This window comes from Myxine glutinosa, chromosome 5 (assembly GCF_964187855.1).
Source record: "Myxine glutinosa chromosome 5, kmMyxGlut1.1, whole genome shotgun sequence".
Classification (NCBI taxonomy): Eukaryota; Metazoa; Chordata; class Myxini; order Myxiniformes; family Myxinidae; genus Myxine; species Myxine glutinosa.
Window position 1 is genome coordinate 144,172,491 of NC_136265.1, and position 12,854 is coordinate 144,185,344.

The 12,854-nt window shown below is 49.2% G+C and overlaps 1 protein-coding gene across 1 annotated transcript; it reads left to right on the plus strand.

Annotated features, from left to right (window-relative positions):
* The first annotated feature begins 927 nt into the window (after positions 1 to 927).
* Positions 928 to 6,730, plus strand: B4GAT1 (beta-1,4-glucuronyltransferase 1). Its single transcript, XM_068135646.2, has 2 exons — positions 928 to 2,234; positions 3,498 to 6,730. The coding sequence occupies exons 1-2, from the start codon at positions 1,140 to 1,142 to the stop codon at positions 3,687 to 3,689; spliced, it is 1,287 nt and encodes a 428-aa protein (XP_067991747.2). The 5' UTR covers positions 928 to 1,139; the 3' UTR covers positions 3,690 to 6,730.
* The last annotated feature ends 6,124 nt before the right edge of the window (positions 6,731 to 12,854 follow it).

Consider the following 12,854-nt stretch of genomic DNA (forward strand, 5'->3'; position numbering starts at 1 on the left):
ACCCCAAAGACCAAAAACACCCCGAAGACCCAAAACACCCTGAAGACCCAAAAACACCCCGAAGACCCAAAACACCCCGAAGACCCAAAACACCCCGAAGACCCAAACCACCCCGAAGACCCAAAAGACCCCGAAGACCAAAAATACCCTGAAGATCCAAAATACCCGGAAGACCCAAAATAACCCGAAGATCCAAAATACCGGGAAGACCCAAAAGAACCCGAAGACCCCAAAAAGACCCAAAGACCCTTAAAGACCAAGAAGAACCAAAAGAACCTTAAGACTCAAAAGCCCCTGAAGACCCCAAAGACCCAAAAGACACCAAAGACCCTTAAGACCCAAAAGCCTCTGAAGACCCAAAAGACCCCGAAGACCCAAAACATCTCAAAGACCCAAAATACCCTTAAAGGCCCAGAGGATCCAAAAGACCCTGAAGACCCAAATGGCCCTGAAGACCCAAATGGCCCTGAAGACCCAAAACACCATGAAACCTAAAAGACACCGAAATGGTCAAAGATGCCTACCCCTCTAAAACGACGTGCGGTGAGGCGCGCAAAGCGCGCCGAGTCACGCTAGTATAGAAAATGGAGACATGGCTCATTGTAAAGAACTCTCCATGGGGAATAAAATATGTTAATGATGATGTCATAGGTGCCTCCATTATGACGTCATAATTCGACAAGTACAAAACTTCATGAGATCAAGATGAAATTTCTTGAGCATCATCGAGGGATAAATTGGTGGAGAAAAAATGATGACGTCATCTGTCACGTGGTTCGGCCGCCATATTTGTTTTAACACAAAAGCCTTAAAACCACTGAAAATACATCCTGGTGAGGGTTTGCAATCTCTGCTCTTTCTTGTTTTGTTTTTTTTGGTTTTTTTTCAGGATGTTCACATCATGTGTTGGAATGACGGAGGCGCCCCCTGGTGGTCTTCTGTTCCCGGGAAGGTCGTTTCGGCCCGGACACCGGTTCCGGCGTATGCCGAAGGGAGGCCGCGCTGTTTCCGGTGCTCGGACAGGTGCGGCCCACGAGCCTGATGTTGCCGACCCATTGGAATGGTGAGGCCCGTGGTCCTGCACCTGCAGGTTCACAGTCACGTTAGCTCGACGGCGCCACTTCCGGACGCCATGAACGATGCCCACTCGGCGGTCCCGTGTCGCCCTGTTCGTGGCGGGTCTTACGGCGGTCGCGCTGCTCCTCCAGCTCGTCTACCTGTCGCTGCTTCTCGGATCGGACGGACGGAAGGGATTTGAACCTGGGGACGAGGGCCGTCGCCCCCTATCGGTCCCGGGGAAGGTGTCCGAGCAAGCCGCACTCAAAGACAAGCTGCAGCTGGTGTCGGCGCTCGCGTCGCATGAGGAGCCACATGGCGACGGTCGTCACTGGATCTACCGAGGGATCGCGGGCGGGTCAGAGGTGAAGGACCGCGCAGCCCTGGACGTTACCTTGACTACACACACCTCGCTGGACCGGCTGCACGAGCTGGACTCGCTGCTGACCCGCTGGGGAGGCCCGGTCTCCCTGGCCTTATTCTGTCCCGGAAACGCAAGCGGTCTTGCCCTGTGGGCGATCTCGACCCTTCGTGCTTGTTCGAGCGCGGTTCGGGATCGGGTCAGTTTCCACCTCGTGTACCCAGCCCGTCCATCAAAGCTCCTCCCCGGAGACATCGGGCTGTTTCCCGGCTGCGACGAAGCCCGCGAAGGTCTCACGAGTTTGCTGCGGTCGCACACCGGGGCCGCGGTCAGTTACGACCTCGGATTCGCGCCCTACCCGAACAACCTGCTGCGGAACGTGGCGCGCACGGCCGGGGGTCGCGGTCGGTACGTGCTGCCGCTGGACGTGGACATGATCCCGAGCTCGGGTCTTCGTCCGGCCCTGATCGACTTCCTCGGGCGCGACTCGACGAGGCTTTCGTTCGGCGACCGCACGGTCTTCGTTCTTCCCGCGTTCGAGAGCCGCAGCCGCCCCGGGCACGAACCGGGAACCAAAGCGGAACTCCTGCGCCGGGTCGCACTCGGGGACGCACGACCATTTTACTCTGAACTATGCGGGAAATGCCAACGTCCCACGGACTTCGACCGTTGGGTGCGGCTGCCGCTCCGGTCCACTCTTGGCTCCTCTTACGATGTCCCATGGCGCGACCCTTGGGAGCCGTTCTTCCTTAGTCCCCGCTCAGCACCGCTCTTCGACGAGCGCTTCCAGCAGTATGGCTTCAACCGCATCAGCCAGGTATATAGAGGCAGGTGCATGCACAGAGTGAAAGGTAATTCAAACTCACCTTTAAAGTTTTATAATGTTTTATAATACCCTCTTTACCTCCGCCACCAAAGGTGAATGAGGTTATATTTTCACCCCTGTCTGTTTGTCCGTTTGTTTGTGAACACAATATCTCAAAAGGTTGTGGACAGATTCGGACGAAATTTGGCAGAGATGTAGCGTATGGGACAAGGACGAAATGATTCGATTTTGGTGAAGATCCGGATTTGGATCCGGCTACTAGAATTTTTAAAATGATTCTTCACCATTGGGAGATAGGGCCAAAAACGATACATAGCAGGATATCTCAAAAAGTTATTGATGGATTTGGACGAAACTTGTTGGACCGATTGGGTGTCTGACAAGGACGATTCGATTCGATTTTGGTGAAGATCTGAATATGTATTCACATATGAGAATTATTTAATTTCCAAGTGATTCTTCACCATTGAGTGATATGGCCAAAAATTATATATAGCAGGATATCTCGAAAAGTTGTGGACGGATTCGGACGAAATTTGGTGGACCCGTTGTGTGTGTGACAAGGACGATTCGATTCGATTTTGGTGAAGATCTGAATATGTATTCACATATGAGAATTATTTAATCTCCAAGTGATTCTTCACCATTGAGTGATATGGCCAAAAATTATATACAGCAGGATATCTCGAAAAGTTGTGGACGGATTTCAACGAAATTTGGTGGACCGGTTGTGTGTGTGACAAGGACTAACCGATTCGATTTTGGTGAAGATCTGCATATGGATTCGGATAGGAGAGTTTTTTATTTTTTAAAGTGATTCTTCACCATTGAGTGATAGGGCTAAAACCAACATATAGCAGGATATCTCAAAAGGTTATGGATGGATTTGGACGAAACTTGGTGGATCGATTGTGTGTGTGACAAGGATCAATCGATTCAATTTTGGTGAAGATCCGGATCCGGCTAGTGGAATTTTTAAAAAGTGATTCTTCACCATTGGGAGATAGGGCCAATAGCAGGATATCTCAAATATATATGGCATATACATATAATATACTTATAAATACAACAGGATATCTCAAAAGGTTGTGGATGGATGATTTTGATCAAATGTGATTCTGTATTGTGATTTTCTGGTCTACTCTGGGATACAAAAAGTAAACTGTTCACCTGGCGGAGGTATGCTCTCTACCGAGTGCCATTCTAGTTCTCAATGTGTCACCTCCTTCCCGCTCTTCCACCACCTCCTCAAAGGCTTGCGAGCTCCACGTGGCTGGCTATCGCTTTGCAGTGTTGGATGAAGCTTTCGTGGTGCACAAGGGATTCAAGATGCCCGGCAGATTCCACGCGAGCAAAGACGTCGAACAAGAGAAGAACCGGGAGCTCTTCCGGCACTTCAAGGCCGAATTGAAGATCCGCTACCCCAGGTCTTCACGCCGTTGCTGAGCGTCCTGCAGAATGCAGGACAACGTCTGGAAACACCTGATCTTCTTTTTCTACAACCGACTGAGATGGGGTCATCCTGGCAAGGAGCGTTTTGTGCACCCACCCTGAATGGGTAACTCTTCCCTGGATTGTCGTCATTCCCTGGATTGTCGTCATTCCCTGGATGACGTCACTGTTGACGAAGTGTTATATGTGTATCAAAAACAAACATTTGTTCGATCAAAAATTATTTTTATCAATATAACTACCTGAATTTTTATTACTTTCAGCTGTTATCAATCACATACTGGATCTACGTTGACACTCGGTCGAGAGCATATGTTTTGTATCCCACTGATAATCCGGATCTGAACCAAAGTCAAATCGATTCTTCCTTATCACTTACTTAACTCATCCACCAAGTTTGTCACAATTCTTCCACAACTTTTTGAAATGTCATGCTATAAATAGTTTTTGGCCCCATTGCTAAATGGTGAAGAATCACTTAAAAATTTAAAAAAATTCTCGTATCTCCATCAGGATTCGAATCTTCAACAAATTCGAATCAATTCTTCCTTGTCACACACCCAACCTCTCCATCAAGTTTCTTCCTAATCCGTCCATAACTTTTTCAGATATAGTAATACATATCATTTTTGGCCCTCTTGCTCATTGGTGAAGAATCACTAAAATAAATCTTCGTATCGGGATCTGGATTCAGCTCTTCACCAAAATCGAATCAATTCTTCCTTGTTACACATCCAAACTCTCCATCATGTTTCTTCCTAATCCATCCATAACTTTTTGAGATATTATTGTTTTTGGCCCTCTTGCTCATTGGTGAAGAATCACTAAAAAAAATCTTCGTATCTGGATTCGGATTTTCACCAAAACCGAATCAATTCTTCCTTGTCAACCACCCACCCTCTCCATCATGTTTCTTCTGAATCCGTCCATAACTTTTTCAGATATCGTGATATATATTATTTTTGGCCCCATTGCTCAATGGTGAAGAATCACTTTTTAAAATTATCGTAATTGGATACGGATTCGGATCTTCACCAAAATCGAATCAATTCTTCCTTATCACACACCAACCTCTCCACTAAGTTTTATCTGAATCTGTCAATGACTTTTTGAGATATAGTGATACATATCCTTTTTGGCCCTGTCGCTCAATGGTGAAGAATCACTTTAAAATTTCTCTGATCTGGATCCGGATCTTCACCAAAATCGAATCAATTCTTCCTTGTCACACACCCAACCTCTCCATCAAGTTTCTTCCGAATCCGTCCATAACTTTTTGAGATATAGTAATACATATCATTTTTGGCCCTCTTGCTCATTGGTGAAGAATCACTAAAATAAATCTACGTATCGGGATCTGGATTCAGATCTTCACCAAAATCGAATCAATTCTTCCTTGTTCCACATCCAAACTCTCCATCATGTTTCTTCCTAATCCGTCCATAACTTTTTCAGATATATTAATACATATAGTTTTTGGCCCTCTTGCTCATTGGTGAAGAATCACTAAAAGAAATCTTCGTATCTGGATCTGGATTCAGATCTTCACCAAAATCGAATCAATTCTTCCTTGTTCCACATCCAAACTCTCCATCATGTTTCTTCCTAATCCGTCCATAACTTTTTCAGATATAGTAATACATATAGTTTTTGGCCCTCTTGCTCATTGGTGAAGAATCACTAAAAGAAATCTTCGTATCTGGATTCGGATTTTTACCAAAATCGAATCAATTCTTCCCTGTCAACCACCCACCCTCTCCATCATGTTTCTTCTGAATCCGTCCATAACTTTTTCAGATATCGTGATATATATTATTTTTGGCCCCATTGCTCAATGGTGAAGAATCACTTTTTAAAATTATCGTAATTGGATCCGGATTCGGATCTTCACCAAAATCGAATCAATTCTTCCTTATCACGCACCAACCTCTCCACTAAGTTTTATCTGAATCTGTCAATGACTTTTTGAGATATAGTGATACATATCCTTTTTGGCCCTGTCGCTCAATGGTGAAGAATCACTTTAAAATTTCTCTGATCTGGATCCGGATTCGGATCTTCACCAAAATCGAATCAATTCTTCCTTGTCACACACCGAACCTCTCCACTAAGTTTCATCTGAACTCGTCCATAACTTTTTGAGTTATCCTGTTCACAGAAAGACAAACAGGGGTGAAGACATTACCTCCGTCCAACTTTGGTGTTGGAGGTAATATTATCTGGTTTCCATTTGTCCACTTATAGTACAAATTGAGTAAAACCCTTTGTGTTAATTATTCATTCATATATATTGTACAATGACCTCAGATGCATGGAGGGTCTTGCACACCAAGCACATTAATGACAAGGACTTTAGGATACATGATTAAACGTTTACATGAATTACAAGCAGGTCAGGGGACAATTTCACACATTCTTCTTCTTCTTCTTCTTCTTTTACGGCCACAATTACTCCCACGTTTTTGTGGAGTTGGCCGGGGGAAGCTTGTCCCAAGTCTTTCACGAACCGGATGAGCAGGCCTGATGTTCGACTAAGATCAGGACAGGAGTTGGTAATTTGTTCAGGGTGCCGGCGATAACTCGCCTACTCTTGGCGAAGGACACTGTGGGACGTTTAACGTCGACTGTCTAATGTAGGCAGACGGGACGTCAAGTTTAACGTTCATCCGAAGGACGGCACACACATTGTTGAATCACCGTGCCTGTGAAACACCAGGTTGACAGTTTATAGCTCGGTCGGGATTCAAACCCAGGCTCGACAGCTTCGAGGCGAATGTGTGTACCTCTAGGCCTTCCTATCAGTCCACACAAAATCAACACAGTAAATGACTTTTTAAAGATAGCTCAGATTCCAGAATCCAAATGCAATAATTCACAGGAAAATGGCCCATTTTCAAATTACGTACGCAGATTGGCAAAACTTCTGTCTCAACTTTTCTCTGCATACGTGAAATGAAGATGGCGGCAAATGTAGTAACGAGATGTTGAGTCTTTCTTGTGTATCTTGCTGGAGAAAAATAATAATTCAAACCGAATGGTGTCTTATTTTCTGCCCATCTCTATTTACGAACGTCTATCGATTGACTCACTTGGTTTTAAGAGTTGTATTTGGAGGTTAATGGGGTGCCTGCCTCAGGACGCAGCTGCTCATATATTATTCAACATCTTTAATGGGTAAGAAGTGGTCAACTGGGTTATTCCATGAGGGCACAGCAAACTGCTGCTTGGGGTATCTGGGTGGATGGTCGTTTCTCAACCACAACCTCCCCTCCAGCCCCCCTCAACCTTCCTCCATCCTCCGTGGGATCTCAGCATCATGAGCCAAGCGCAGGACAATCTAAGGTGGGGTAAAAAAGGTGAGGTGAAAAAAAATGTGAGGAGGAGCCGTAACAAGATATCTACAGTCAAAAGGCGATCGCTAAGGGTTGGCTTCCCACGACTTACCCTTGGCGATCACCCGCAATTTACCATTAGCGATCACCCGCAACTCACCCTTGACGATTGCCCATGACTTACCCTTGGCGATTGCCCACGACTAACCCTTGGCAATCACCCACGACTTACCCTTGGCAATCACCCACGACTTACCCTTGACGATTGCCCATGACTTACCCTTGGCGATTGCCCACGACTAACCCTTGGTGATTGCCCACGACTTACCCTTGGTGATTGCCCACGACTTACCCTTGGCGATTGCCAACGACTTACCCTCAGCGATTGCCCACGACTTACCCTCGGTGATCGCCCACGATTTACCCTTGCTGATCGCCCACGACTCACCCATGGCGATCGCCTGCAACTCACCCATGGCGATCGCCTGCAACTCACCCATGGCGATCGCCTGCAACTCACCCATGGCGATCGCCTGCAACTCACCCATGGCGATCGCCTGCAACTCACCCTTGGCGATCGCCTGCAACTCACCCTTGGCGATCGCCTGCAACTCACCCTTGGCGATCGCCTGCAACTCGCCCTTGGCGATCGCCTGCAACTCGCCCATGGCGATTGCCTGCAACTCACCCATGGCGATCGCCTGCAACTCACCCATGGCGATCGCCTGCAACTCACCCATGGCGATCGCCTGCAACTCACCCTTGGCGATCGCCTGCAACTCACCCTTGGCGATCGCCTGCAACCCACCCTTGGCGATCGCCTGCAACCCACCCTTGGCGATCGCCTGCAACCCACCCATGGCGATCGCCTGCAACCCACCCATGGCGATCGCCTGCAACTCACCCATGGCGATCGCCTGCAACTCACCCATGGCGATCGCCTGCAACTCACCCTTGGCGATCGCCTGCAACTCACCCTTGGCGATCGCCTGCAACTCACCCTTGGCGATCGCCTGCAACTCGCCCTTGGCGATCGCCTGCAACTCGCCCATGGCGATCGCCTGCAACTCACCCATGGCGATCGCCTGCAACTCACCCATGGCGATCGCCTGCAACTCACCCATGGCGATCGCCTGCAACTCACCCATGGCGATCGCCTGCAACTCACCCTTGGCGATCGCCTGCAACTCGCCCTTGGCGATCGCCTGCAACTCGCCCATGGCGATTGCCTGCAACTCACCCATGGCGATCGCCTGCAACTCACCCATGGCGATCGCCTGCAACTCACCCTTGGCGATCGCCTGCAACTCACCCTTGGCGATCGCCTGCAACTCACCTTTGGTGATCGCCTGCAACTCGCCCTTGGCGATCGCCTGCAACTCGCCCTTGGCGATCGCCTGCAACTCGCCCATGGCGATCACCTGCAACTTACCCATGGCGATTGCCCACGACTTACCCTCAGCGATTGCCGACGACTTACCCTTGGTGATCGCCCACGATTTACCCTTGCTGATCGCCCACGACTTACCCTTGGCGATCGCCAGCAGCTTACCCTTAGCGATCACCCACAACTTTCCCTTGGTCCATGATCTAATTATTGCTTCTTTTTTTTTGGACCACCATATGACCTTGACCATCAACATTTAGGAATAAATGTAAAGGAAGAAAATGTGTCCCCATCTGCAATCTATCCATAAAACTCAACATCATGAAAATCAGAGGAAAATTATTCAACTTATGATCAAAAAGGTATTCGGTGTTAATTCGGTCACAATCCAAAAAAGGTAGGTCAAGGACACAAATCAAATATCAGGTGCACAACATCCGTGCAGGTACACTTACTATTATGTCGCAAAAACATATTGGAAGGCCAAGTGGTCTTTGAGATACCGCATTGGCAAAATTTACCGATGACAAAAAACATGTTTTTTTTTCAGACCGCCATTTGACCTTGACCTTTAACCCCTAGGGGTATGATGTGCTTATGATATGAGGCAGAAGCGGCGCTTGCTACCATTGCCTAGCAACCAGTTCCTTTGTGAGCTCCATTGTCTACCAGCAGTGAGCAGACAGAGCCTGCACCGGCCGACTCTTGTTTGCGGATATCTCTGTTTGCGGACATTTTCCGACGGTTTTGTGATTTTTTCCTGGAATATTAGCTTTGAGTTGCAGCAGTTTGCAAAATTTCAGATTTATTCGCCACTGAGTTAAGGTGAGTCAGTGAGTAATTAACCGAGTGAGTTAGTGAGTAATTCAGTGAGTTAGTGGTTGAAGGAGCTTTACATATTAAGTACACAAGTTGGGTCATTGACGTTTCATTGGATTTCAGGTCAGTGGGAATCCAGATCCGGCCTATCAGTGGGATACAAAACGTAAACTGTTCACCTGGTGGAGGAATGCTCTTTACCGAGTGCCGTTCGAGTTTTTCCTGCAATGTTATGATTTGTAAAATAAGTACAATGGTAAATACAACATACCAGATGGACATGCATGAGTACTCCCCATTATTTTGGGGTGGAGTGGTTGTGTTGGGGACGAGGTCGTCACCCCCTCCTCCAACCATCCTCTATCTGGTTGAGCAGGCAAACTGTTCCAACATGAATAACCTTCGGTGGAACAATGCGTTATCTCTCCCCCCCCCCCACCCCCGCCCCCTCGTTCGGTCTGTGGCTTGTTTACTGTGACGTCATAAATTAAATAACGGGAGTATAAAGAAAACTGGCGAGATGAGCTCCAGATATTTTGCGTATGTAACAAATAGACATCTGATCCTAACGCTTCGCCTTCAACAGATTATTTGAATTTACCTGTTTCTTTTACACTTTACACTTTTAGTGATATTTCCATCTCTCGCCTGTTGTGTGTCCCATGATTGGGTCTGAATAATATAACGGTTTCTGGCATTAAAAACAGCATCAAAATACCTTAGGCTTGGTGGTGGCTAAAGGTAGTTGGGTTGAGATCTTCGAGTCCTGAATTGAAGCCATGTCGGCCCGTTGAATTAACACCAGGTGGCTTGACAGCCTGTAATCCTTCTGAGGTTGGAAACATGAGTACCAGATGACTGGTTATAGGGGAACTGCACCAGCAACACAGCTGCTCCCCCAGGAAATGATTCAGCCAAGCATCCACAGGCTGCATACGAACCAACAACAAAATACCTTCACCTGATGCCAATGCAGGTGCAGTATTAGAAAGGACAATTAACCCTCTCCCCACCCCACCTGTGCAGGCTCTGTCTGCTCACTGCTGGTAGACAATGGAGCTGACAAAGGAATTCGTTGCTAGGCAACGGTAACAAGCGCCACTTCTGCCTCTCATTTTAATTTTTTTGCCGTGTTTACATTGAAAATTACTACAGCTGTAAACTTTTAAATAACGAGCTCATTCTAAGCACTAATTGTTGATTTACTTGGGTTATTTCGTTGTTTGCACAATGGGTTTTTACAACAGTCGAAGACCGGACTTTACATATTGAACGTTATAGCAATTACAAGTGATTCATGTCTATGTCTCTGATCTGTAATGTGCTAAATATTGATATGTTTCAAATATTGATAATTACTAAGTAATTTTAATAATCAGTAAGTTGTTCATTACTAAGTAATTGAAGCAATGATAGCACACTTTGAATATTGCATATTTATATTATATTTTACCACCGCAACAAGCGGTGGTGGAGAGGGACCTGACCTTTTTTGGTCTTTCATTAAGTTTATTTTGAATATGAAACATTTTTAGTTTGTCTTTCGGCTTGCATATCATAATATTCTCATGCTCTTGAATATAAATCTTTCACAATTAACATCATCAAATATATAAAGCTTATTATATCTCCGCCACCAAAGGTGGATGGAGGTCATGTTTTCACCCCTGTCTGTTTGTTTCTTTGTTTGTTTGTGAACAAAATATCTCAAAACGTTGTGGACGGATTCGGACGAAATTTGGCAGAGATGTAGCGTATGTCACAAGGACGAAATGATTAGATTTTGGTAAAGATCCGGATCTGGATCCAGCTCGTAGAATTTTTAAAGTAATTCTTCATCATTGAGTGATATGGCCAACCAGGTTGAGGTATGCTCTCTACTGAGTGCCTTTGTAGTATTTATTATGTCTGCACGTAGGATGCATCCGAGTTGTTGTTTGCAGTGTTATCTATATATATAAAACACAGTGTGTGTGTGTGTGTGTGTGTGTGTGTGTGTGTGTGTGTGTGTGTGTGTGTGTGTGTGTAATGTTACCGATAGACTCCTAAACGGAGAGGCTTACGTGCTTGATATTTGGCATAGACATGGCCATTGAGCCTGGGACGAACATGGCCGAACTCAAAATATTTGACGATCCATATTTTTTATTCATATTTACCTCAGCGCATTTCAGCGCACGGAATCAACAGAATCAGAGCAGGTGGGCGCTGATTCGCTCAGAGCGATCACGTGATGACGCTATGACACTATGAACGCTATGAACGCTATGGATGCTATGAATGCTATGACGCTATGAAAAAAAAAATCGCTATGACGCTATGAAACGCTATGACGCTATGAACGCTATGACGCTATGAACGCTATGACGCTATGAAAAAAAAAATCGCTATGACGCTATGAAACGCTATGAACGTTATGACGCTATGAACGGTATGACGCTATGACGCTATGGAAAAAAAAATCGCTCGCTTTGCCAAGGGGCTCGCTCCCCCCCCCCGTTCCCCTCCCCTCCCCTCCCCCCCCCGTTCCCCTCCCCTCCCCCCACGTTCCCATCCCCTCCCCCCCCCGTTCCCCCGCCCTCCTCCCCTCCCCCCCCGTTCCCCTCCCCTCCCCTCCCCCCCCGTTCCCATCCCCCCCCGTTCCCCCGCCCCTCCCCCCCGTTCCCCGCCCCTCCCCCCTCCCCCTCCCCCTCCCCCTTCCCCTCCCCCCTCCCCCTCCCCCTCCCCCCCCCCTCCCCCTCCCCCTCCCTTCCCCCTCCCCCTCCCCTTCCCCTTCCCCCTCCCCCTCCCCCTCCCCTTCCCCTTCCCCCTCCCCCTCCCCTTCCCCTTCCCCTTCCCCCTCCCCCTTCCCCCCTCCCCCCTCCCCTTCCCCCTCCCCCTTCCCCCTCCCCCTCCCCCTCCCCCTCCCCCCTCCCCCTCCCCCTCCCCTTCCCCCTCCCCTTCCCCCTCCCCCCTCCCCTTCCCCTCCCCTTCCCCCTCCCCCCTCCCCTTCCCCCTCCCCCCTCCCCCCCTCCCCTTCCCCCTCCCCCCTCCCCTTCCCCCCTCCCCCCTCCCCTTCCCCCTCCCCCCTCCCCCCTCCTCCCCTCCCCCCTCCCCTTCCCCCTCCCCCCTCCCCTTCCCCCTCCCCCCTCCCCTTCCCCCTCCCCCCTTCCCCCCTCCCCCTTCCCCTCCCTCCCCTTCCCCCCTCCTCCCCCTTCCCCTCCCCTTCCCCCTCCCCCTCTCCCCCTCCCCTTCCCCCTCCCCCCTCCCCTCCCTCCCCCTTCCCCCTCTCCCCCTCCCCTTCCCCCTCACCCCCTCCCCCCTCCCCCTCCCCTTCCCCCTCACCCCTCCCCCTCCCCTCCCCCTTCCCCCCTTCCCCCTCCCCTTCCCCCTCCCCTTCCCCCCCTCCCCCTTCCCCCCTCCCCCTTCCCCCTCCCCTTCCCCCCCTCCCCCTTCCCCCCTCCCCTTCCCCCCTCCCCTTCCCCCTCCCCTTCCCCCCTCCCCTTCCCCCTCCCCTTCCTCCCCTCCCCTTCCCCCTCCCCCTCCCTCCCCTCCCCTTCCCCTCCCCCCTCCCCCTTCCCCCTCTCCCCCTCCCCTTCCCCCCTCCCCTTCCCCCTCACCCCTTCCCACCCCTCCCCTTCC

Coding starts and splice junctions, on each gene's coding strand:
- B4GAT1 (XM_068135646.2), top strand. CDS start 1,140: ATGCCCACTCGGCGGTCCCGTGTCGCCCTGTTCGTGGCGGGTCTTACG. Junction 2,235..3,497: donor GCTTCAACCGCATCAGCCAG/GTATATAGAGGC, acceptor ACCTCCTCAAAG/GCTTGCGAGCTCCACGTGGC.